This window comes from Notamacropus eugenii, chromosome 6, assembly GCF_028372415.1.
Source record: "Notamacropus eugenii isolate mMacEug1 chromosome 6, mMacEug1.pri_v2, whole genome shotgun sequence".
Taxonomy (NCBI): Eukaryota; Metazoa; Chordata; class Mammalia; order Diprotodontia; family Macropodidae; genus Notamacropus; species Notamacropus eugenii.
Window position 1 is genome coordinate 174087246 of NC_092877.1, and position 27504 is coordinate 174114749.

Sequence of the window (27504 nt, forward strand, 5' to 3'; positions counted from 1 at the left end):
TGAATCATTAGTTGATTTATGTAAAAATTACACTTCCAAGTGAGTTAACCTCCCATTTGTCTTTCATGAGTCTCTTTAATAATAAAATACCAGTTGATAATTCATTGCAGTCAACAATCAGCATTTGTATATTGGAGTCAAATGGAGGTAAGCTTCCCAGAGCCTATGCTACTCAGAAGGTGATCATATGACTTAGGTTTTATACAAGCCAGATTGGGGCATTTTGTGGATTAATACAGTCATATCCTGTGGGTATGAATAACAATGAGAGAATGTTGCATAGTGGATGGAGAGCAAGCCCTAAAGTGAGGAGGACCTGAATTCAGGTCTCACATCTGTCACATGTGTGTCTGAATTAGAAATATCTAGTGCTGCCACCACCTGTAACAACTGCTTTAGAGGAAGCAAATTAAGCTGGCACAATTCAGATGCCAAACAACATGGTGTAGTGGATAGAAGGTCTTTGGGCTTGTCTGGCTTTTGCCACGTATGATTTGTGACCCTGAATTCATTTACTCCATCGGTGCCCCTGGGGCAAATTTCAGTTGAAAAGAAAGGATGCTCTTTATTAGTAGAAAGAGGATTCCTGGCAGGAAGCTACTACATTGATGAAACCACAAGTCTTTTCACAAGTGAACTAACAGTGCATCAGGATGACAGTGGAGAAGGATATGGCAAACCTGGAGAAGGAAATGGCAAACTATTCCAGTATCTTTGCCAAGAAAACCCCAAATGGGGTCACAAAGAGTTGGGGAGGACTGAAATGACTGAATAACAATGATGTTGTTGGCGATTTGGGGTGATTTGTAGCATAATCAGAGGTGATGAAATATTAATGTGAAAGATCTTATACTTCCTAACAGTCTCAGTACCTGCCCTTCTCTTCAGTGTTATATTATTTGCCCATTTTTGAATGGGAGAAAATATTTTGTAATAGATGGTTATTCTTCAGGCCTTCAGTCTCTGATAATAGAGTGCGTTTGCTCACATTGTACATCTAATCCAGGGTCTGTGAAACTAGTGCCAATTTAATGCTGAGGGGCTAAAGCTGCTGTGTCGTGGGGGATGCTGTAGATGACAAGAGCAAGTGTCTAGAAAGAATGGCATTACTGGAATTGTAAGCTGTCCAGACACAAAGTCTCTGAGTAAAATCAGACTTCTGCTGGAAGGAATGGAGAGAAGTGATGGACTGATTAGGAGAGCTCTTCCATATTTGGAATTATGACTAGAAGGGGTTAGTTTGTTAATTAGACAGTCACTTGTCTCAAGGCTCTCAAATTGGCTTAGAGGTATTAATGAACATCTGATAACTTTAGGCCACTGCTATCAGCCCACATACCCCTTTCTACACTGAATTATGACAAGGAGTAATACAGATTCTTCAGTGATCTGTACAGCTTCATTATAACAGGGCCAATGTCTGGCACCAACTGAGCACAATGGGGGATTTCACTGTATGTGGAGGCAATGTATAGAAGAGTCATTCAGATCTCCTGGGATTAGCGAGGTGTGAACTGCCAATGGTCTCATCTGACTTGGGGAGCATGACAATACTTAATAAACATCAACACGTGGGATCACCTACAAAAAAAAAAGAGCTCATGAATACATCTCAGCTCTCAGTAATGGCATTTTAGTGATAATATCATTGTCTGACAGTGGAACTTGAAAGACATTTATTTTAGGCAACTACGCATGACATTGAATGATAAACATTTTACATGCATTGTTTTAGTTGATTCTCACAAAAGCCCTATGAGGTAAATAATGTAGTTATTAGTTCAATTTTACAGATGAGAAAAAGGTGGCCAGGTGCTAAGGATTCTCCATCCCAGATTATCTGACTCCAAGTCCAGTGTTCTTTCCACTATAGCAGGTTTCCTCTCCAGATGGCTCTAGGGAATTCAATGTCAAACTCCTGTAAATGATGACATTTGCAGGAAGTCCCAGAACTTTCCATTCCTGATTGGATGATTTTTCATATCTTAGCATTCTTGTCTAAGTATTCCCTATAATGCTGCTTGAGCACTAGCACAGTTGAACCAAGTTTACATTAAGTGGCAATACTTCAGGCTTCTAGCACTGGAGTAATTCATGCTACTTCCTCACTCCTCACTCCATGTCAACCACAGTTGTTTATCCTTTGAAGAGGATCAATGGCATGAGGGCGATGTCTTCACTTGCATACGACTTGGATTTAAGTGAGGCAGAATGCTCAGTTGTCAGCCTCACTGTGTCCTCCACAATCATACAAGTCCAGTGGCAAGACAAAAATAGATATGAATGTCAATGGCTGGGCATGTATAGAAGAAGAATAAACCCAAGATGCTGCTCAATGAAAGAGAAAAAATGGGATGAGAGAACAAAAGAAGCAGAAGAAAAGTTCATCAAGGATAGACAAGTACAATTTTATGCCATTAATAGATTTGTTAGACAAATATTCATTGAAACACCTGGTGGATGAAAGACATTGTGATCCTACCTGTGAACTGTTGAGAAATATCAAGGGCAAACTCATTCATTCATTCAACTTGTTGAGTCATTTCAGTCATATCCGACTCTTTGTGACCCCATTTGGGATTGTCTTGGCAAAGATACTGGAATGGTTTGCCATTTTCTTCTCCAGCTCATTTTACAGATGAGGAAACTGAGACAAACAGGACTAAGTGACTTGCCCAGGGTCATACAGCTAGTTAATGTCTGAGGCCAGATTTAAACTCATGAAGATGATTCTTTCTGGTTCCAAGCCGAGTGCTCTATCTACTTGGCCATCTAGCTGCCCCTTTCATTCAAGGAATCCATCAATTGTTTAATAGAGAGGCAAGTCCTTATTAAAAGTGTTGTGGAATTTACTGAATAAATAGGTAGAGACACTGGTCTCCATGAGTTTGCAAATATCAAGGGCAAATAAACTCATTCCTTCATTCAGCAACACTTCCAAAGTACCTAACACAGGAAAGACACTGTTGTAAATGTGGGAGTTACCGCGCATACACAGACACAGACACAGACATAGTCACTGGTATCCAAGAGTTTACCACCTGGAAGGCAGCAGTTGGGAAGAGGATGGTCCTTTCAAAGTAAATATATTGAAAAAATGGAGTAACCAAATATGCCAAGATCACCTGTACCTTGTAGGATAATCCTATTATATATCTATATATATTTTTCTGGTTTACTATTTTATTTTTCCCATTTACATGTAAAAATAATTTTTAACATTCATTTTTAAAATGTTGAGTTCCAAATTCTCTCTCTCCCTCCCCATCCCCCCCCCCCACTGAGAAGGCAAACAATTCCATGTAGGTTATACCTGTGTAATCATGCAAAATATTTCCATAATAGTCATGTTGGAAAAAACAATATCGATCCCCCAAAAATATCAAGAAAAATTAAGAAAGTGGATAAAGAATTTTTACTTTACCCAAATCTGTATTTGGAGGCCATTAGTTCTTTCTCTGGGAATGGAAAGCATTTTTCATCCTAAGTCCTTCAGAGTTGTCTTGGATCATTATATCACTGAGAATAGCTAAGTCATTCACAGCTGATACAGAAACTATTATTATTCATAAAATAAGCTTTTCTTCCATCCCATCCGTGAACACCCAAAATGTGATATGTTTGAGTATGAAAGGCAATGAAATATATCATAGAGAAAGACTCAATATTGGCTGATGTGCACAGAAAAGAAAAACAGTCAACAAACGAATGAGAATCCTGCTCTCATTTCTGTTGCTAAGGCTAATCATTGATTCATTTTCAATAAGATGTTTATTGATTAAAACCAGCAGCATACATGAAAAAATGAAATTGTGTTTGAATTTTCACAAGTGTATTCAAATTCTTCACATGTGGCATTTCACAACTCAGGCCTTAGGATAAGAGTTTTCCAGAGCTGAATTCTAGGCATGAGATCTTTCTAAGATTAACAAGTGATTATCATTGTCCAAAGAATTGCAAACAGAATAGTGGTTCGTTAATTTGCCACTCCCCCCTGCCCCTACCTCTTAAGACATTAGCCAGTGTTCAGGTATTAGTCAAACAGTTTTTCCACTACAATGTAAATAGTGTAATCACATTCTAAAGCATCTTATTGCAGCATGGGATGAGAAACTGCAGGGAGGGCAACTCCATATGTTTAGTTGTAGAAGAGTCCTAGACCCCATTGGGCCACAGTACAAACTCTCCAGGAGTATGAGTCAGGCAGAACAAGAGAAATGGACCTTGGGACAGTATAATCTACTTGGAAGATCTCTACTAGTAGGTAATTGATAATTGCATTTAATACTGTGGTTAATATTCATTAATAGATTCAATTGTCAATTTTATGATTTAGCTGATGGCTGTTATCTTTATTGGAGCATATCAAAGTGGTGTTTGCTAAACTTGGCAAAACAATAAATTAATTGTGCCTCTCTTTAGTATTACTTCCTTTCTCCCACATGCTAATTTTTGAAGGGTTTTAAAATTTTTACTATATGTACATATGTATATTTTGAAAGACTAATATATGCTGCATGTTTCCATTAGGCTGGAACCATGACCATGTTTTACATAATTATAACCTCTAATAGTGCTAGTTCAAACACACAGGATTTGTTTTTCACTCTGATTTAGTTGGGGATAGAATAAGCTCTAACTGTATGAGGACAAGAACCTTTCCCAGATGCTAGCATAGTGCGCTGAAAACTTTGGGTGGCTTAGCAAATGGTTATTGGATGAATAGATGAATATAAATAATAATATTAACTAGTTTAATTCAATTCACTTCATTGTTTGGTAGATATTAACTGAAACACAAATAACATATTGACTGAGATACAGGCATTCTTTGGATCCTACTTGCTCATGTCTAGGTTTAATTTTTCTTAACACAACTTTCTACTTTAGAGAAACTGATGTCATTGTTTTCTCTCTTGTACCCTCCCCTTCTCAAGGTTAGTTGATAATTTCTGCATTTGTGAAGGCTACAGTGTTCCCCGTTGTCTAATGTATGAGATATATGTGGAGACCTGTGGACAAAATGCCCAGAATCAAGTGAACCCAGCTACATTTGGGAAGGTACGTTGTCAAACTAAGAAATAGAGAATTTCCTAGGAGGACAAAGGTTTTTTTTCCTTTGGTTTGTTTGTTTGGTTTTTCCCCCCAGAGTTTACATGAGAATTCATATTTGTTATTAAATGACTGATAAGTTTAGTTTGCCTTTGGTGAGTTTTGTTCATCACTCACTGGGAAAACTTACATGGGTATAGGCAGGAGATAGCAAATTGATTTCTGCCACCTTGGAATGTGCACGGAGAGGCAGCTTGGGGGACATAGCTGAGAATATGAAATGGTGATCTTTCACTACTGGCCAGTGACTCATAAATTTCAGTAATCCATCTGTGCCCCAGACCCACTCCTGCTGTTTTAACACTTTACTGCCTTATACAGGTCAATTGTTTCAACTAGTCCTGCCCCAAAATGTTTCACCCATGAATTTTCCCCTTCCCTCTTCCTCCAAAGACTTTGCCATTATGCCAGGCCTCTGGAAAACCTACCCTTTTCTAATTCTGAGCTACCTTAAAGTTTTATACATGGGTATTTATTTATAAGGAAGAGTTAAGTTTACAACATATCAGTGGCATATAAGAAAACCAGAGTTCTAATAAAGTGTTTTCATAGTAAATGGGCAACTCTCAGTTTCCAAAGTCTACATTAGCACAAAGGGAAAAGGCAGCTGTTGGGAAGACAGCAGGTGGGGTTATTTTCCTGGGTGAGTGCCACAGCTGCATTCAGTCAGGGTATTTAAGGAGAAAGAAAAAGACTAGCCCCTCACCCTTCTGCAAGCAAGCACAGAGCAATCATTATAAAAAGAGAATGGGAAAGAGACAGGATTCTGGTTGTAGCGGGTCGGCCTCAATCCCTGTTGGTCTGCCTTTCTCTCTGCATGTTGGAGAACTCTGCTGGTATGTTAACTCTCTTGGGAAGGCAGCCAGAAGAACAGGTGGTGTCTGAATTCCACCCTTACTCTCCCCAATTCCTCCCCCACCACACACACACACACACACACACACACACACACACACACACACACACACACACACACACACACACACACACACACACACTGTTACTCCTTCTGTGTCCAGGTTCATTCGGACCCGTAGCCTATGCATTTGGGAAGTCTGTGATGACTTTGGGTCTTTCAGTTCATTGGTCACTAAGTACCTATTAAGACTTGTCTACTACTGCCATTAGAGTGACTTTATGTGTGACAACCAGTACTCATCGTCTGACTGGGCCTAATGCCTCAAATCTGATCTAACCAGAATCCCAGAGCTACCTGGGGCTCCCCCAATCCAGAATGCCACTTCTGGCCCAGGGTGCTGTATGTGGGCTTTAGCTCAGCATGCTTACAATTCTGTGTGTTTGGCCAATTGGTAGGTTGGCACTGATCCAGCTAATTGGTAAAATGTATCTGATATACACCTCTGGCCCTGACAGTACTCACACACACTTCTATAACTACTCACCCAAATCCAAAGTCTTTACCTTGACCAAATTAATGTAGCCTGTCACAATTGTATCCTCCAGGTTCTCAAAGACACCCTACTTCTTCACAGAGAAGGGAGAATGATGGGAGTCAGGGGAGCCATAGCTATGATGGCTCTGCTGTTAACCCCTGAGCTACAGGCAAGAATTGTGGAGAATGACAAGACAGGGATGGACCTCATAGAATCAGAGCGCATTTAGGGTTAGGGTTAGAATCTGTCCCACTGGAAGGAATATTCACGTCAATGAAATCACAAGATGCTAGGTTTTAGAGCTGGAAGACACCTTAAATACCATATAATCCAATTCCTTCATTTTAAAGATGAGGAAAAAAATGAAGTTACATAGTACTTAAAAGGAACAGATTTTTTTTGTTGTTCAATCATGCCCAACTCTTCCTGACCCACTTTGGGGTTTTCTTGGCAAAGATACTGGAGTGATTTGCCATTTCCTTCTCCAGCTCATTTTACAGATGTAGAAACTGAGGTAAACAGGATCAAATGACTTGCCTAGGGTCACACAGCTAATAAATGTCTGAACTCAGGTCTTCCTGACTCCGGGTCTGACATATCTGCTGTGTCACCTAACTTCCCTGAAAAGGAGCAGAGCTGGCATTCACTCTTAGATCCTTTCTCCCCAGGCAAAAAGCCTATTTCCTTAGCTGTGAGGAAAGCAATTTAACCCATTTGATATTATGTTAAAATGTGAATGACTAATCTGATTTTGAATCTTTTTTAGAGCAGTACATGTTACCTGGGCTCAGTGGGGGAGGGGGAACCCTCTTCTCTTTCCTTTTTCAGCTTTCTGATTTGGTTATCTCGTTAAGTCTCCATTGTTAAATTATCAACTCTATAGTTAAATATATGTATATATTTAAATTATATATAAATAGTTAAATATACATAGTTATATAAAAATATATAGTTACATAAATATATATTTTCTATATGATATAAATATATATCTATACATATATAAATACCTATATAAATATATAGTTAAATGATCAACTCTATGCAAACTTCTCCCAAATCTACCATCCAACACTTCATCTTTTCCTTCTGAACCCCAGTTCTGAACCTTGTGCCTCTTCACTTGGAAAGAATCATAGGCATCTCAAACTCAACATGTCTATTTTCTTTCTACATAAACCCAATCCCCAACCTAACTACCCTATTTCTGTTGAATTTATCTCCATTCTTGTCGTCACCCAGGTTTACCACTTCTCAACTCTTTACTCTCATTCATCCCCCCCCCCATTTTAGTTGCCAAGTTTTGTCTGTTTTACCTCATTAACATCTCTCACACCCATCTCCTTCTCTCCAGTCATACTACAGTCATCCTAGTGCAAGTTTTCAACTATTCAAACCTTCAGTATTATAATAGCCTCCTAATACATCTCCCTAAATACTGTTTTTCTCCTTCATCTTCCACACAGTTAAAAAAAATTGATGCTATCTTAAATCATAGAATTATAGATTTAGATATAGGAAGGACTTTATAGCTCATCTAATGCAACCCTCTCATTTCACAGATAAGGAAACTGAGGCCCATTGAGGTGAAATGATTTTTCCCAAGATCACACAGGTAGTAATGAACAGCCCTGAGATTTGAACCCATATTCTCTGATTTCAAATCCAGCATTCTTTCCACCATATGACCTTGACGCCCTTGCTTCATATCAGCCTCACTTAAATTCAGCCAAGTCTCCTGCTTGATGGCTCCAGGTAGACTATTGCCCAAGATCCCACATGAAGAAGCCACTCTAGTCTTTCACCAACATGTCCATACATATGGTTCATTGTTTCCCCCTACTGGTTTTCAGATGCCATCGCATCCAATTTCTCCCCTCCATGCTGATACCAAATTGATATTCCTAACGAACAGGGCTGACCATGTCACTTCCCTGCTCAAAAAGCTCCAATGTCTCCCTCTTACTTCCAGAATACATTTTTTCCCTCCGCTTGGTTGTTAAGACTGTACATAATCTGGCTTTAGCTTACTTTTCTGGTCTTATTACATATTACTCTCTCTTAAGCATTCTATATTCTAGACAAAATAGCCTGTTTGCTGTTCTCTGTACACTGCAGTCTATCTCCTTTTTCTCAATGCCTTTGCCACGGATTGTCCCACCAGATTCCTGGTCATGTCTGCTTCATAGTATCTCTAGCTTTCTTTAAGGCTCAGTGTCTAGGCTAGATCATGGGCCCTGAAATCAGGAAGACCTGAATTCAAATTTAGCCTCAGACACTTATAAACTGTGTAACCCTGGGCAAGTCAATTAATATCTACCTGCCTCAGTTTTCTCATCTATAAAATGAGGATAATAGTACCCAACTTTCTAACCTAACAGGAAAGGTAGAGGTTTGCAAAGGGCTTTGAAATATTCTTACACCCACAACTGTTACACCAATTCATTCCAGTTGCTAGTGCCCTCCCTCTGAAAATTGCTTTGTATATATACTTAATTATCTATATGCTTATAAATATATATTGTATATATACATATATTTAACATATATGTATATATATATACTCATATATGTTTGTATATATGCTTTGTATGTACTTAATTTGCTAAGCACATGTCGTTTCCCTTAATAGAATATAAACTTTTTGTGGACAAGAAAGACTTCTTTTTCTTTTTTTAAATCTTTATCACCAGTGCTGAAAATACCACCATAATAGTGTTTAATAAATGCTTGTTGAATGAAAGATGGTATACACCACACCCAGTTCTGCCTTCAGGAAAAGGATGTAGACCTTTATGGATCCTTTGATCAAGAGAACAAGCAAAAATTCTAATCATATTCTCTTACTCATTCAGCTCCAGGGAGCTCCAGCTCCCTGTTGCTTCTAGGATAAAATTAGATACTTCTCTTAAGCTTTTAAAGCCCTCCACAGCCTGGCCTTAACCAATTCTTCCAACTTCATTGGATGTTAATCTCCATTTTGCAATCTGTGATCTAGCCCAACTGGCCTCATCTCTGTTCCTTATATAAAACTTTCCATCTTATATCTCCATGTCTTTTCACTGGTTTTCTCCTTCCTTCAAGATGCTATAGGAATGATCCCAAGTGTAGAGAGATGTTGAAGGAAGGCAAAATAAACATTTCTAGCTTGTTCTCTCCCTGCCCTACTCCAAGGGAGACTTTATTTCCTTCCAGGTGCTTAGGACTAGAGACTATTCTGTACTCCTCAGAGAGAGGGTACTAGGCTAGAAGCATATCTATCTGTTCCCTTAAATCTAGTCTAGGGGATATGAGTAGGTTCTATCTAACTTCTGATCACTTTGTCATTATTGGGGCGGAGGGTAGAAGGACCCCAAGCATTATATCCAAGGCAGTGTTCCTTTTCTGCTAAATACTCATTCCACAGGGAACATAGTGAATAGCAAAGAAACTCATTTATCTAAATCATAGCAAAAGAAAAACAAGAGAAAGTATACATCAGAGAATATATTACAAACAATACAGAGTGAAAGGGCTCCCCCAGTGAGAGTGAGATAGTTCAATTTAACTAAGACAGAATGTCCTTAAGGGGAACTCCCCAAACATTCTAGTGCAGTGAGCTGGAGGTCAGACATGATGGAAACAGCCAATTCCTCTCATGTCTTCCCAGAGGTTTTTACTTTGACCACTTAAAGTGACGTTGACCTCTTTCATCTTTCTGCTTGAAGCTGAAAGCCAGAAGCTCCCAAAAAATTCAAGGCTTAAAGGGTGCTAAAGAGTACTGAAGAAGTCTGGAACCTTCCTACCTTGACAATTCCCATCCCTCAAATAGGGCAGGGTATTCATCTCCTCTAATGAGAGAATCCATACCAGCAGTGTTTAGGACAGGGGCTACAATGCAATTTATACACCACCTTCTGTATGAAACCTTTCTTGACTCCCCCCCCCACAAATAACCTTCTAGAACCTGACCTACCAAACCATCTTGTATTTAACTACTTTGTATTTATCTTGTCTTTAATTCTACATATATTTATGAATGTTCTTATTGGAGATCCAATCAGTTAATATTTGAGGAAATTAACTCTGATTATTCACTGGAAAGACAAATACTGAAGCTGAAGCTTAAGAACTTTGGCCACATAATAAGAAGATGGAATTCATTAGAAAGGACCCTGATGTTTGGAAATATTGAAGGCAAAAGGAGAAGGGAATTGAAGAGCATGAGAAGGATAAATTGTTTCATGGAAGAAAGTAACATGAACTTGGACAGACTCTGGGAGATAATGGAGGGCAGGAGGGCCTGGTGTACTATGGTCCATGAGGTGATGAAGAGTTGAATACAACTGACCATCAATAAAATGTACTTGTCTCCCTTATTAGAGAGAAGGATTGTGTCCACTTTAAAGTAGATTTTGTCCTTAGTCTATATAGTTAATACCAGAAATGTAAGAAAGTAAAAGCAACTCAGTCTAGTCATAAAGAGAGACTCTTGCTCCTGAGTCTCCCAACCCCCAAACCTACCTCAGACAAAACAGTATTTTGTAAAGTTGATTAGACCCTTCTCTACCGGCAGCTTTCCCATTAAAACACGAGTCACACATCAAATGTTGTAGCTGAGGGAACCACAGGATGGGTGATTGGTATTGCCAATGCATGAACAGGTCTTTCCCTCTTTTGTCCTGAGATCAGTAAACTTCTTGCCAGTAGGGAGTATTTACATTTTGTGTTTGTATCTGCTGTGCCTGGCACATAATGTGTACTTAATAAATGTGTGTTGATTGTTGACTTATATACAGTCCTGTATTTGACAAATATACTTTTGATTCTCCCCATGCCCATCCCAAGGGAGTTTTCCTATTTGCTGGCCTTGATCTGAAAAGGAGCACTTTGTAAAAATTCTCTGGAAAAGTGGGTAAGAAATAAAGGGTTTTAGAACTGATGTCTTTAATCTTGTCCATTTCTTGTTTTTCAAAGTGATGAGCTCGTTTAAATATGTTAGATTGAAATTGTGATTGTGTACAGTGTCTTCTCATATTTAGCCTTCTAATTTGATGTTTACTTTGACATTTGGTCCAATTAGGACACAATCTGACTAAAGACAGAGAACTATTTCTGAAATGACTGCTATATCTCTAACCAGTCATTGTCTATTAAAATATAGTCAATTTCTTTGTGTGTGTTTGTGTGTGTGTGTGTGATGATCAGTTCCTATCACATGCAGTAGTTTCTGAGTCTATAATCCACAAACACAATTAGTAATAATTAGGAACCTTAGCTTTTGGTTTCTTTGATTTCTTAATCCTGACATTAAATGAATATTTTCCAACAGCTGTAGGTAAAGATAAGACACTATCCTTCCCTGCACCCATTTGACATTCAAGCCACTGAGTCTCAGTGTATATATTAACTTACTTTGGAAGATATTATCCAGTTCTTCACATAATATCTCTACTTCTTTGACCCTGCAATAGGCTTTGGTGCAGAAACTGCACTTATCTCTATGGTGATAGATTACTTTAAGCTCATTGTGAGCATAGGAAGGAGAGATGACTAAGTATCCCATGAAATGATGTTTTATTGCCTTTAGGTGCATAATGAAACCATTTCTACCAAATACTTTATTTTCCTCTCCAAGGAGAACCTATCAGCTATCCTTATGTTTAATCATAACATCTTCATGTCGTCTGATATCATTTCATTAATAAATGTTATTATAAGTGATGTTCATTTCATAGAATTGCAGAATTTAAATTTGGATTCAAAGCAGACATTTAGTTTAAAAAGAAATTTAGTCTAAAAAAAGAGCCTCCACTATAACATATCTTCCCTGTAATAATTCCTTGAAGAGTGTGTCAACCCCGTTGGTCACTGGACAAAAGTAGAATATTAAAAGAACCAGGGGCAGCTAGGTGGCACAGTGGATAGAATGCTGGATCTGGAGTCAGAAGGGACCTGAGTTCAAATTCAGTCTCAGACACTTGCTAAGTTGTGTGACTCTGGGCAGGTCACTTAACCCCCATTACCTTAAAAAATTACAAACTAAAATAAAAAGTACCAGCAGTTACATTTATGTTCTCAGGTGTTTAAAAACACAACTCCTTTCCGCCATTCCATGACTGTCTTTGTGGCATTGGAAGGGCTCACACAGGACTGAAGGGCATTTTGTATTTTTGACTGCTTCATGTATCACTGTGGCCAAAACAAATCTTTTGTTCAGTGACTCAATCTCTGGTGATGAATTAATCTTTCCCTATTTAGGTAACGTGGTACAGTGGAAAGAATGCCTAATTTGGATTCATATGATCTGAGTTCCAGTCCTGGCTTTGTCATTTATTACCTGTATAACCTCAGGCAAACCACTTAGCCTCTTTATTTGAAAGGATATCACCTAGTTCTACATAGAATTTTTTTACTTCTTTGACTACTGCCGTGCATATTAGTGCAGAAGTTGCAGAAGCCTCTTTGAGTCTCAGTTTTATAATTTACAAAATAAGAGAGTTGGACTAGATGACCTCTAAAGTTTTTTCAAGGTCTAAATGTGTGATCCTATGATCTATCCTTGTAGACATATAGTCTATTGTCAGACCTCTGTTCAAAGATTTTTTGATTTTACTAAACTGGTCAGAGCTTATGTTCTGCTGGCATGTATTTTCAGAACCCAATCATATATATGCCCACAGGAGGTTTCAAAATAGATCTAATGTGGAGATCTTTACATTTATATTCATCAAGATTTTATATTTATGCCTAAGAAATTCATACTATTAGATTTGTTATTCTTTCAGTTTGCCAGGAAATTTAAAAAAAATTGCTCTAGTATTCGGTAAATTATCCATGTTGTTGTTCAGTCATTATCAGTTATGTCTGATTCTTTGTGACCCTTTTTTGGTGTTTTCCTGGGAAAAATATTGGAATAATGTGCCATTTCTTTCTCCAGCTCATCTTACAAATGAGGAAACTGAGGAAAGCAAGATTAAGTGACTTACTGAGGGTCACACAACAATCAGGAAGATGTGTCTTCCTAATTCCAGCCCTGGCTGTCTATCCACAGCACCACCTACTGCCTGTATTATCTATGCCTCCTCCTCATCAATAATAATAAAACAATTTCTTTTATATATCTTCATAATTCCTCTTAATTTCACTTCATTTTTTTGCTTTCTAAAATTTTGAACTTAAACACTGAAAAAAATAACATTTCCACATAAAACGGAGAACACAAAAAGGGGATTTTAAATGAAACTGTGAATCTCCATTTTATACCACTTGATTTTTGAAGTATATATATAATAAATTCCATATTTTGCTTCTAAAACTATTTTGCTTCTCCAAGCTTCCTTTTATTGTCTTCTGGGAGGAAACTGGGACCTTAAGAGGTGATGTGACTTGTTGAAGGTCAAGATTTGAATTCAGTTTCTCAGACTCCAAAGTCGGTACTTTCCACACTATACTAAAAGAATTCTGCATTCAGACCTGGCTAATTTCTTTTTCTAGTCTCCTAATTTTTCTCCTATTCTTTTTACACTTCTTTTTTTTCCTCTACGAGTTTATTACTCATTAAAAAAACAATCAAAAAACCAAATCATCCCTCACTGCCCTTGACTCCTTTCCCCTCACTACATATCAGCATTTACCCTGCCTCCTCATGGTGAGCCAGATGAGGGGGCATAGAATCCACAGAGCTTCTGTCAAAGCTGGCAGTTTGGAGCGGTCATGAAAAAAAGGTCAGGCAACATGAAACTAAGCAGAAAAGAATGTTGCATGAGCATGGAGGGAATTGTAGAAGAAACAAGAAACGTGGTCCCCTTTGAATACTTCCTCATGGTCTGCCTTCGATGCTTTATTTTAGTTTGATCTTCCTATCCTCCCCACTACTCCAGGTTCTCCATTGCCAGAGAACACCTGGCAGTAAGTTCCTCTTCTAATTAGGAAACCATAGCGAACTGAGGGTTTTCTGGGCTGTTGGTTACTGTTCTTTAACTGAATCTCTATGCTTAGTAACAGTGGCACATCAAATAGAATAGAAGTGCAAAGGACAGCTGAGAGAATCTGAAGGAGAGAGCAGTGTAATTGAGCAGCTGCTCTTTGATGAGTGTTTAGGACTAAAATTGAAGTATTTTCATGAGATGTGGCAGAGTACAAAAACAAATATTAGAAGAGAATGGGTAATGGGTCTGTCTGATGAGTTTCCTGACAACCAACCTCAGCTTTTTCCTTCTTTCTAGCTTGTGCGCTTAGTTTTTCCGGATCTTGGTACCAGGAGGCTGGGCACAAGAGGAAGTGCCAGGTAGTGTTGTTTTCTTTTATAAATCATAAAATATAGTGCTTTTGGACACCCTAGAATGGATATGAAACACTTATCAGAAAGAAATATTTATCAAATTTAATGCCAATTAAGTCTTAGATGACTTAAAGAATTGTATCCTTTTTTCAGAACCAAAGATTTATTACATGTTCAATTGACAGCCATCAATTTATTAGGATTGTTGTTTTTTTTGTTTTATTTGAGAGAAGGAATTTTTTTTTTTTTGCTATAGGTACAAAAGAATGAAAATTTTCAGAGGTTTCAGTATACTAAACATGTTCATATATAAATCTTCTAGTTTATTTAAATATTTAAACTCATTAAAAAAAATCAAATTGTTTTAATATTCTTAGCACCAGAGTATTTGAGGAAATTGGCATAGTTCCAAAATGCTCACTTAACTGGTCTTACCTGAATTTCTAGATTCAAATCTTTATTTCTAAGCACAAAAGGAAATTCAGATGTTATCCTATGAATCAGGGAATGTGATGTTTCTTAAGTATTACTTTTTGGTTGTTTCAGAAGGTAGTGATAAAGGTCTGAGGTAAGAAAAGGAATGTGCTCCCCCTTTCTAACACAGGAAAACAAACAGGAATTGGAGGCAGTTGCCAAATTAGTCAAATACTGGGCAAAGAAACAGCATTAATAACTTGAAATGGTTTTACCTTATTGACACCTAAACTGAGTAGATAGCTTTTTTCATTCCTTCCTTCCTTCTCTCCCTCCCTTCTTTCCTTCCATCCATACTTCTTTCTTCTTTTTCATTTTTCCTTCTTTCCTTCCATCCATCCTTCTTTCTTCTTTTTCTTTCTTCCTTCTTTCCTTCCATCCATTCATCTTTCTTTCCTTCTTTTCTTCCTTCTTTCCTTTCATCCATCTTTCTTTCCTTCTTTTCTTTCTTCCTTCTTTCCTTCCATCCATTCATCTTTCTTTTCTTCCTTCTTTCTTCCTTCCCTCCCTTCCTTCCCTCCTTCTTCGCTTCCTTTTTTCTTTTCTTCCTTTCCTCCCTCCCTTCTTCCTTCCTTCCCCTCTTTCCCTCTTGTTTCTCTTTTAAAACAAAGTTTAATTAATACTTTTTGCCTTTACATTTCAGTCATTTCTAGAAATATCTCCTTTCTCTACCTGGAAATTGAACTTTCCCTTGTAACAAAAACAGGCAAAAATATGCAGTGACTACAGTTAGTATATACAATATAATGTACTTATTGTCTCTTATCACTCTGTCGAAAGGAGATATTAAAGAAACAGTATTTATCATATGCTTGCTCTGCAACAGCTATTGGGCTAGGCACTAGGGGTACATGTAAAAAAAAGAAACAATTTCTGTTACAAAGGAACATTCTAATGGGGGAACAACAAATATATATAAAATTACTCATAGCATAAATATGAAGTGAATAAATATAAACATTTCTAATATAATATGTGGGGGGAGAGAGAGGGAAAATTTAAATGCAGGGTAGTTAAGAGGTAACTGGTAAACCAATAATAAAATAGTACTAAGTCTGCCTTTCCTCTATGCCTTTCTGTTCTATCAGACACCCAGGCTCCTGGAGAATTGGTAGGTGTGCTTCGTGATCTGTCCTATGGGGCCATTATTGATTTTTTAGTTCCTCAGGGTCAGTCTTCCTTTTTTGGTGATCTTTTCACTTGTGCTGCTGTTGTCATGGGCCATATTATTCTTTTGGTTAACAAGTCTATTTTCCAAATCCCTACAAGGTCCAGAAATTATGGTAGGACTCTGACCCAGTCTGGAAGAAAATGAGCTATATTTTCTGAAAAGAATTTGGAAGGCCATTAACCATTACCAGTTCAGGGAATCTGCTGGGCTCTGGTCTAGCTTTTGTGGAAAGAACAGGGGCCATGGCACACTGGAGGCTTCCCTTTCTTTCCTGACCTCTCTAGATCACCACATCTCTGGGGGAAGAATTTGGAAGGTAGGGTGGAACACGTATTTCTTGAGGCCCATAAGGTGACATGATCCAGTGTTGTTTGTCTCCAACACAAAAGTTTAGATAGGGCTGAATTACTATCTTTGTGTTTTGTGTTTGTATGTTTCTTAAAACTGCATCTCTCCATGTCATCCAGGCTAGAAGTATGGTCCAAGACTACTGCTAATTGACATGAGAGCATTTCACCTGCTCCGTTTTCAACCTGGACCATTTGCCTCTCTGTAGGCAGCCTGCTGGCCCTCTGGGACGCTCAGGATTCATCACATTGGCATTGGACTCAGTGTGGACACACAGTTGGTTTTAACCCTACTACACCTCAGAACTCTCAAGCTCAAGTGACATAAACCTTTTTAGCTTTAGTTTGTTTTGAAATCACAAATACAGTGAGTGACAAAATTAAGAAAAGGGCTTCAAAATTGTAGTTAATCAAGTTACTTTGCCAAATAATATTTGTTCTACAAGGCTTGACTGAATTACCACCACCTCTTGATTTTTTCCTGAACTTCCCAGCCTCTTAGTGATGTCTCCCTCCTCCAAATTCTTATACCAGATTGTAAGCTCCAGGAGAGTAGAGGCTATGTCTTAATTATTTGCCACAGTGCACTGCACATGGCAGATACTTTTAAAAAACATGTATTTTTAAATTACATATAAAGACAATTTTTAACATTCATTTTAAAGAAAATAAGTTCAAATTTTTCTCTCTCCCTCCCTGAAAAGGTAAACAATTTAATATAGGTTATATTACTTTGATAGATACTTAATAAGTGATTGTTGAGTGAATAAATGAACTTATGATACTTTTTGTTGTGTACCATTGAGTTGGCACTTAGTGTATATCACTCTTTCATAAATATGAATTACAATTTTATTTTCTTCTTTCTGGACTTTGATTTCACTGGTGTAGAGAACTCTCAGTGAGAAAACTTTCTACTAGTAAAAAGAACGGGGCTTGATGATTAGTTTGACGCTGCAAATAGTCTGCCTTTCAGAAGACCTCTTTTAACATTTTTTTTCAGGTACCATTATGATGGAATCTGCATCAAGAAAGGTTCCTACTTCTATGGCCAGTACTGCTATTTGCTGAGTGAAAAAAAGTATCACAGGTCAGTGTTTGGGTTCCTCTGGTCCTGTTGGAAGTCCCAACCTATTCTTCCAACCTTATCCCCAACTCTGCCTGAACATTAACCAGCTGTTCCAACCAGAATATACAATATGTAAGCTTACCTCTGTCTTTGTCACACTATTTCCCTCACCTGGAATGTCCTCCTTTCTCCTGTCCCCCTAAATGAATCCCATTTTTATGATGAGAATCACCCAGAAGGATTATGATTATAGCTAATTTTAGAGCCAAGTTTAAATGCCTTGTACTCAGCTACTGTACCTACTCAGTTCACAAAACGCACCCAACTCTAGTGTAGTGAATAGCACCATGGATTTGGAGTCAGACATTCTGTGTTCATATCCCAAATAGGTTTATTACTTATAATCTGTGTAATTTCCATCAGTCTATTTAACCTTTTAAAATCTCAATTTCATCTTCTGTAAAAAACAAAGGGACTGGTTTAGATCAGAGGCCTTTTTTTTGCATCATGGTCCCCACTTTCACAATCTGGTGATGGCTATAGACCTCTTCTCAGAATAATGTTTTTAAGCAATAGAAGTCAATATTAAATTTCAGTTAGAAGTTAGTGAAAAATAAAGATGTAATTAGAGTTTTTCCAACCCCAGTTCATAGAACCCCTGACATCCATATGTGGATCTCTTCAGGATGTCTGGATGCCATATTAAGAACTTCTGGTCTAGATGACCAGTAAAATTCTTTCTGGTTCTAAATCCTATAATCTTAGCACCGTTTTTCTTATACCTGTCTTAACTCTAGGGAAGACCTTCAACCCTGATGGTTTATACTTTTCCCAAAGAATTCACAAAGAATTTCCCAAGAATACCACTTGTAAAGTTCTCTTATCAAAAGTCACTATGAACAATAAAGCCTTTTCTCAGTCTTCATTCTTTTTGATATCCCAACAGAATTTGAGGGTACTACTCCCTCCTTTATACACAACCAATTAATAAATATTTATTTAGTGCATACTCTTTGCCAGGCACTACACTATGCTCTGTGTGTGTTTTGTGGCAATATAGAGACAAAAGTGAAAGAACCATTGCTTTCAAAGAACTTATACTCTACAAATTTCTAAAATGGTTTCCCTCTGTGCCCTATGTGATACACTTTATCCAACCCCTCCCCTCCCTGACTTCTCCTCTTTCTTATGTGATGGCCCCACTTTTGCATCTTGACCCTTAAATTTACGTGCATCCCAAAGTTCTCTTCTTGGCCAATTTCTCCTCCTTCTTGGAGATTGAATTCATTCCCAGGACTTCAGTTTTCCTTTATGTGTACAATAATATGTTGTAATGAAAAGAGTAATAGACTTGAAGTCATGAAAGATCTGAGTTCAAAATCAGCCTCTGACAATTAATAGCAGTGCAACCATAGAGGAGTTAGTTCAGAGACTCAGAAGTCTCTGACCTTCAGTTTTCTCATATCTCAATATATATCATATGCATTCCTATCTCTTTGTGAATGCCCTTCCCTTTCTTGTCAGTCTTTCCCTAAAATAGCCATCTTTCATGGCCTTTAATTACCACCTCTTGCAGTTTTCCCAAAGCGATGTCTCCCTTCTCCAGATTTTTATACTAGATGGTAAGCTCCCATAAAGGAGATATTGTGTACTAATCAGACTTGTATTTTCTACATCATTCTTCATATACTAGATAATAAATGGTCTTTAAATGCAAAGAAGAGCTTTATACCATTGATATGGCACTTATTACATGCCATTTGCTTTTTTTTTAAAGAGAAAATAATCTTTTTATTGTCCTTGGGGACCATTAGTGCTATTTTTTCATCCTACCCATGATTTCTATCACATTCTTGTTCATTTTCTCATAGCATTATACAAACAAAGGAGAGTTGAACAAAAACTAAAAAAATCATCACATACATTAATTTTTTCATGTTCTGGTGCCATAATTGACTAGATAACTGTTTTGGTTTAGGGCAGTTTGCTTGCCATGAGATTCAAGTGTATGCCATTTTCTCTACCTGTGAAATATTGTTCTTATTGACTTCTTTTCTGAATCTTTAATATTCCTGGTGTAGGGAATTCTCAGTGAGGAAACCCCTCCTACCAATGAACATCAGCAAATTATAGTCTACTAAGGTTATTTGGGGCCTGAGAGGCCTCAGCAGGGTCAGAGACAATACTTAAACTTCAGTCTTCCTTAATTCCTTACTATCTATCTCATATCGGTTGGCTCTTTATCTCCTATTTTGCTTATTCTCATTACAACTATTCCATATATTATATGTAACATATTATGTAATACACAATGATTATATTATGTTATCATATTATAACATATGGTAATCATAATATATTGTATACATTATCACTCCAGCTGTAGCATAAGTTCCTTGAGACCAGAATCTGTGACTTTTACTTGTTTGTCTCTCCCAGACTGCCTTATAATTAATGAATCAGCAACTATTATTTTATTAAATTATTTTATTTGTTTTCAGTTTTCTATAATCACTTTCATATATCTTAGATTTTTTCCCTTCCATTCTCATCCTTATCCTTTCCCTCTCCACTCCCTCTCCAAGATGGTGTGCGATCTTATATAGATTCCACACATACACTCTTATTAAATACATTTTCACCTTAGTCATATTGCATAGAAGAATTAAAATGAATGGAAGAAACTGTAAAACAAAACAAAACATAACACAAGAGAAAATGGTCTACTTCATTCTGTGATCCAATTCCATAGTTCTTTCTCTGGATGTGGAAGGAGTTTTGCCTGAAGAGTCCATTGGGAATTTTTTAGGTCCTTGCATTGCTGTGAAGGACTAAGTCTACTAGAAAAATTCGTCACACACTGTGGTTGTTGCTGTGTATAAAGTTCTCCTGGTTCTGCTCCTTTCACTCAGCATCATTTCATACAAGTTCTTCCAGGCCTCTTGGAAGCCTTCCTGTTCATCACTTCTTATAGCACAATAGCATTCCATTACATTCATATTCCACAATTTATTCAGCCATTCTCCAATTGATGGGTATCCCCTAGATTTCTAGTTCTTGGCCTCCACAAAAAGAGTTGCTATAAATATTTTTGTACATGTGGGTCCTTTTCACATTTTTATGATCTTTTTGGGATACAGCCCTAGGAGTAGTATTGTTGGGTCAAAGGGTATACATATTTTTAAAGCCCTTTAGGCATAGCTCCAAATTACTTTCCAGAATGGTTGGATCACCTCACAACTCCACCAACAATGAATTAGTGTTCTAACTCTCCCAGATCTTCTCCAATATATATCATTTTTCTGTTTTGTCATGTTAGCCCATCTGATAGGTGTAATGTGCTACCTCAGAGTTGTTTTGATTTGCGTCTCTCTAATCAATAGTGATTTAGAGCATTTTTTCATATGACTATAGATAGCTTTAATTTCTTCTTCTGAAAACTGCCTGTTCATATCCTTTGACCATTTATCAGTTGGGGGGAAATGACTTATATTCTTGTAAATTTGACTTAATTCTCTTTATATTTTAGAAATGAGACCTTTATCACCGACACTAGTTGCAAAAATTCTTTCCCAGTTTTCTACTTCCCTCCTAATCTTGGTTGCATTGGCTTTGTTTGTGCAAAAACCTTTTCAATTTAATGTAGTAAAAATGATCCATTTTGCATTTCATAATGTTCTCTAGCTCTTGTTTGGTCATAAATTCCTCCAGGCTCCATAAATCTGACAAATAAACTATTCCTTGCTCCCTTAACTTCTTTATACTGTCAGCTTTGTTACCTAGATCATGTACCCATTTGGACTTTATTCTGATATGTGGAGTCAGGAATTGGTCTATGCCCAATTTCTGCCACACTATTTTCCAGTTTTCCCAGCAGTTTTTGGTCAAACAGTGAATTCTTATTCCAGAAACTATGGTCTCTAGGTTTATCAAACAGTAGATTGCTATAGTCAGTAACTATTGTGTCATATGTACCCAACTGATCTACCCCTCCATTTCTTAGGCAGTACCAAGTGATTTTGATGATTGTTGCTTCATAATACAATTTAAGATCTTGTATGGCCAGGCCACCTTCCCTAGCATTTCTTTCCATTAATTCCCTTGATATTCTGGACCTTTTTTTCTTCCAGATGAATTTTGATATTATTTTTTCTAGATCTATAAAAGTTTTTTTTGGTAATTTGATTGGTATGGCACTGAAAAAGTAAATTAATTTAGGTAAAATTGTCTTTTTTATTATATTAGCTTAGCCTACTCATGAGCCACTGATGTTTTTCCATTTACTTAGATCTGACTTTATTTGTGCAAAAAGTGTTTTGTAATTGTGTTTATGTAGTCCATGGATTTGTTTTGGCAGGTAGACTCTCAAATATTTTTTAGTGTCTACAGTAACTTTAAATGGGATTTCTCTTTCTATCTCTTGCTATTGGGCTTTGTTAGTAATGTACAGACATGCAGATAATTTATGTGGGTTTATTTTGTGTACTGCAACTTTGTTAAAGTTGTTTATTATTTCAAGTAGTTTTTTTACTTGATTCTCTAGTATTCTCTAAGTATATCATCACATTGTCTGCAAATAGAGATAACTTAGTTTCTTCTTTGCCTATTCTAATTCCTTCAATTCCTTTTTCTTCTCTTATTGCTGAAGCTAACATTTCTAGTACCATATTAAATAACAGTGGTGGTAATGGACATCTTTGTTTCACCCTTGATCTTATTGGAAGTGCATCTAGCTTATCCCCATTACATATGATGCTTGCGAATGATTTTAGGTAGAGGATACCTATTGTTTTAAGGAAGGCTCCATTTATTCCTGTGCTCTCTGGTGTTTTCAATAGGAATAGTTATTATATTTTTTCAAAAATTTTTATGCATCTATTGAGATAATCATGTGGTTTCTGTTAGTTTTGTTGTTGATATGATCAATTGTGATGATAGTTTTCCTTATATTGAACCAACCCTGCATTCCTGGTAGAAATCCTACCTGATCAAAGTGTATTATTTTCCAGATAAGTTGATGTAATTTTTTTTGCTAATAGCTATTTAAAATTTTTGCATCTATATTCATTAGGGAAATTGGTCTATAATTCTCTTTCTCTGTTTTGATTCTTTCCAATTTAGGTATTAGTACCATATTTGTATCATAAAAAATATTTGGTAGGACTCTGCTAATTTTCCTGAAAAGTCTAAAAAGTATTGGAGTTAACTGTTTTTTGAATGTTGGTAGAATTTGCTTGTAAATCTATCTGGCACTGGAGATTTTTTCCTAGGGAGCTCATTGTTGGCTTCTTCGATTTCTTTTTCTGAGATTTGGTTATTTAAGTATTTTACTTCTTCTTCTGTTAATCTGGGCAATCCATATTTTTGTAAATATTCATCCATTTCACTAAGGTTGTCAAATTTATGGACATACAGTTGGGCAAAATAATATCTAATTATTGCTTTAATTTCCTCTTCCTTGAAGGTGAATTCACTTTTTCATTTTTGATACTGGTAATTTGGTTTTCTTCTTTCTTTTTTTTGCATGAGATTTAGCAATTTTTTAAATCAATTTTTATTATTTTTTTCATAAAACCAGCTCTTAGTTTTATTTATTGGTTTAATAATTTTCTTAATTTCAATTTGTATTAATCTCTCCTTTGGTTTTCAGTATTTCTAATTTGCTCTTTAATTAGGTATTTTCAATTTGTTCTTTTTCTAGCTTTTTCAGTTGCATGTCCAAGTCACTGAGCTCCTCTTTCTCTATTTTATTCATGTAAGCATTCATAGATATAAAACTTGCCCTAAGAACTGCCTTTGCTGCATCCTATAAGTTTTGGTAGGTTGTCTCATTATTGTCATTCTCTTGTATGAAGTTATTGATTGTTTCTGTGATTTGTTATTTAATCCACTCATTCTTTATTATTAGATTATTTAATTTCCTATTAATTTTTGGTTTATCTTTCCATGGCCCTTTATTACATATAATTTTTTTTGCATCATGATCTGAAAAGGATGCATTCACTATTTCTGCCTTTCTGCACTGTATTGTGAGGTTTTTGTGCCCTAGTACATGGTCAATTTTTGTGTATATGCAATGTACCACTAAGAAAATGGTATATTCCTTTCTATCCCCATTCAGTTTTCTCCAGAGGCCTGTCATATCTAACTTTTCCAGAATTCTGTTCACCTCTTTAGCTTCTTTCTTGTTTATTTTGAGGTTAGATTTATCAAGTTCAGAGAGGAGGAGGTTGAAGTCCCTCACTAGTATAGTTTTGCTGTCTATTTCTCCCTCTAATTCCCTTACCTTCTCCTCTAAGAATTTGGATACTATACCACTTGGTGAATATATGTTTAGTAATGATATTGTTTCATTGTCTATGGTGCCTGTTAGCAGGATATAGTTTCCTTCCTTATTTCTTTCTTTCTAGTTTTGCTTTTGCTGTGTCTATTAGGACTGTTACCCATGCTTTTTTTTTTTTACTTCAGCAGAAGCTTAGTATATTATGCTCTAGCCTTTTACCATTACACTGTGTATATTCCCCCATTTCAAATGTGTTTCTTGTAAGGAACATATTGTAGAATTATGTTTTTAATCCAAACTTCTATCTGCCTCTGTTTTGTGGTAGAGTGCATCTCATTCACATTGTTATGATTATTATCTGTGCCATTCTCTCCATTCTATTTCCCCCTGTTTATGCTTTTATTTCTCCATTCTTCCTTCCCTTCATCAAAAGTTTTACTTTTGACCACCACTTCCCTCATTCTTCCTTCCTTTCTATCAGCCCCCTCCCTTTTTTTCTCTTTCCCTTTACTACTTCTTCCCTTCTTTCTAACCACCTGCTCCTTTTTCTTTCCCCTTTTCTCTCTTATTGCCTATAGTGTAAGTTAGATTTCTATACTTAACTGAGAATATTATTCCAGCTTGCAATCAAATTAGGTGAGAGTAAAGCTCAAATAATACTCATCTCCCTCCCTTCTTTCTCTGTACTATTATAGGTTTCTGTTCCTCTTCGTGTGTTGTAGTTTACCCTGTTCTGCCTCCTCCTTTCTTTTTTCTCTTTGAGCCCCTTAATTAAGTTTTTTTATCATCCCATCAGTTAATTTATACCCACACCCTCTATTTATGTATATCCCTTTTAAATGTTGTAATAAATATACAATTGTCAAGAATCCAAGTATCATCCTCCCTTATAGGGATGTAAAAAGTTTGTCCATATGAATAACAACTTTTTTTCTTTATTTTCCCCCTGTTTACCTTTTTATGCCTCTCTTGAGTCTTGTATTTGAAGATCAAATTATTTATTGAGCTCTAGCCTTTTCATCAGGAAGGTCTGGAAATTCCTTATTCCATTGAATGTTCATCTCCTTGACTGAAAGATTAGGCCTTATGGAATATCATATTCCAATCTCTCCTATCTTTTAATGTAGAAGTTGCCAGGTGGTGTGTGATCCTGACTATATTTCCTAGATACTTGACTTGTTTCTTTCCAGCTGCTTGTATTATTTTCTCCTTGACCTGATATTTCTGGAATTTGGCAACAATATTCTTTGGTGGGATCTCTTTCAGGAGGTGATTGGTGAATTCTTTAATGACATTTTGCCCTCTGGATCTAGGACCTCAGGGTAGTTTTCTTAGATGATTTCTTGGAAGATACTGTCTAGGCTCTTTTTTTCATCATGGCTTTCCAGTAGACCAATAATTCTTAGATTTTGTTTCCAGGATCTGTTTTCCAGGTCAGTTGTTTTTCAATGAGATATTTTACGTTGTCATCTAATTTTTCATTCTTTAGCTTTTGTTTGATTGATTCTTGATACTTTGTAGAGTCATTAGTTTCTACTTGCCCAATTCTAATTTTTAATGAATTATTTTTCTTCAGTTAGCTTTTGTACCTCCTTTTTAAAAGAGTTATTTTCTCCAGTTAGATTTTGTATCTCCTTATCCATTTGGCCAATTTTACTTTTTAAGGAGCTGAATGTATTTTAAAAAATCATTGGTCAATTTTTCTTCTACCTCGTTAATTTAGCTTTTAAAATCCTTCTTGAGCTCTTTCAGGAATGTTCTTTGGGCTTGAGACCAGTTCATATTCCTTTTTGAGGTTTCAGATGTGGGCACTGTGTCAATGCTGTCCTCTTCTGAGTTCATATTTTGATCTTCCCTGTCCCCATAATAAGATTCTATGGACTTTGCTTTTCTAATTTGCCTCATCCTCATGGTTATTGCCTTTTTCCTGGCTTTTAAAGTGGATCTCTGCTTCTGGGGAATAGAGGACCTTTCCCGGTGGTCTCCCTAGCCTCAGGAGCTGAAAGACTGTTTACTTCTTCTTCTGGCTCCACTATTCCAGAATTTTTTCTGGGGCAATATTCTCTGAGTTTTTCAAGGTTAACCACAGAGAGTGAGAGCACTTGCAGTTTACTCTGCCATCTTGGTTCCCCAAAGTTCAAGTAAGTGGCTTTCAAAAATTTATTCTGTGGACTGATAACCCCAGGAGTAACTGTTGCAGCTGCTGTGGGCCCTGCACTTCTCTCTCACTCAGCTCTGCTGGACCTGTCCTGTGCTGAGCAGTTTGGGAATCCAAATTGCTGATGGTGATTCAGCCCTCCAGGGACCGTTCATGCTCTGCCACATCTGCACTGGTGCCTCCTGTGCAGTCTGAGCTCCCACAGCCCAATATAGCAGATCCTTCTTGTCTATCTTTCAGGCTGTTCTGAGCTGGATATCTGCTGCACTCTGTATTCCAGTGGATTCTGTCACTCTAAAATTCTTTTGGATTCATTTCTTAGAGGTATTTGAAAGTATTTGTGGATGAGCACAGGTGAATTCCTGCTTTCACTCTGCCATCTTGCTTCCACCCCTACCCCCTCCATCCCCCAGTTTGCTTTTTAAAACATTCTTCTCCTCATTGGCTTTTTTGACCTCTTCTGCTATTTGGGTTAGTCTAATTTGAAAGGTGTTATTTTCTTCAGCATTCTTTTGGTCTCCTTTAGCAAGCTGTTGATTCGTTTTTCATGATTTTCATGATTTTCTTCCCATTTTTTCTTCTGCTTCTCTTACTTGATTTTCAAAATCCTTTTTGAGCTCCTCCATGGACTGAGACTACTTCATACTTTTCTTGGAGGCTTTGATGCAGAAGGTTTAACTTTGTTTTCTTCTGGTTGTATATCTTGATCTTCCTCATCACTAATGATGTAAGAAAATAACTTTTCACCAAGAAGTAATAATCTATAGTCTGTTTCTTTTTCCTCCATTTGCTTATTTTCCCAGCCAACTACTTGACTTTTGAGCTCTTTGTTAAGTGGAGGGCTCCAGAAGCTGGCATACCTTCAGCAGTGGCTGCAGCCACTCTGGGAATGGGGCCAGGGCTGGGGCCAGGGCTGGGGCTGTGTCTGGGTCTGAACCATGCTCCCCTCTCAACCAGGTGAAAGACCATTCCCACTGACCTTTGAAGTTGTCTTCTTCATTTGTAGTTTGAGAAATCTGGAAACCACTGCAGCCACCAGTGATTCAGTCTGGTAAGGCCTACTCCAGCTCTGTCCATGCTGGCATGACCCATACTGAACTGTTCTCTGCTCCCAGCTCAGTATGATAGACCCTTTCTATTGAACTTCCAGGTTGTCTTGGGCTGGAAATTTGCTTTAGTCTGTCATTTTGTGACTTCTGCTCTAGAACTTGTTTAGAGTCATTTTTACAGGTT

General features: G+C 37.1%; 1 protein-coding gene across 1 annotated transcript in view; it reads left to right on the forward strand.

Moving 5' to 3' along the window:
• The window catches only part of RFX8 (regulatory factor X8), a 121611-nt gene that overhangs the window by 2214 nt on the left and 91893 nt on the right, over window positions 1–27504 (forward strand). Inside the window, exons 2-4 of the mRNA XM_072621607.1 lie at window positions 4938–5061; window positions 14714–14775; window positions 17765–17851. Of these exons, the coding sequence (XP_072477708.1) occupies window positions 4938–5061; window positions 14714–14775; window positions 17765–17851 (273 nt within the window). The remainder of the gene's footprint in view (window positions 1–4937; window positions 5062–14713; window positions 14776–17764; window positions 17852–27504) is intronic.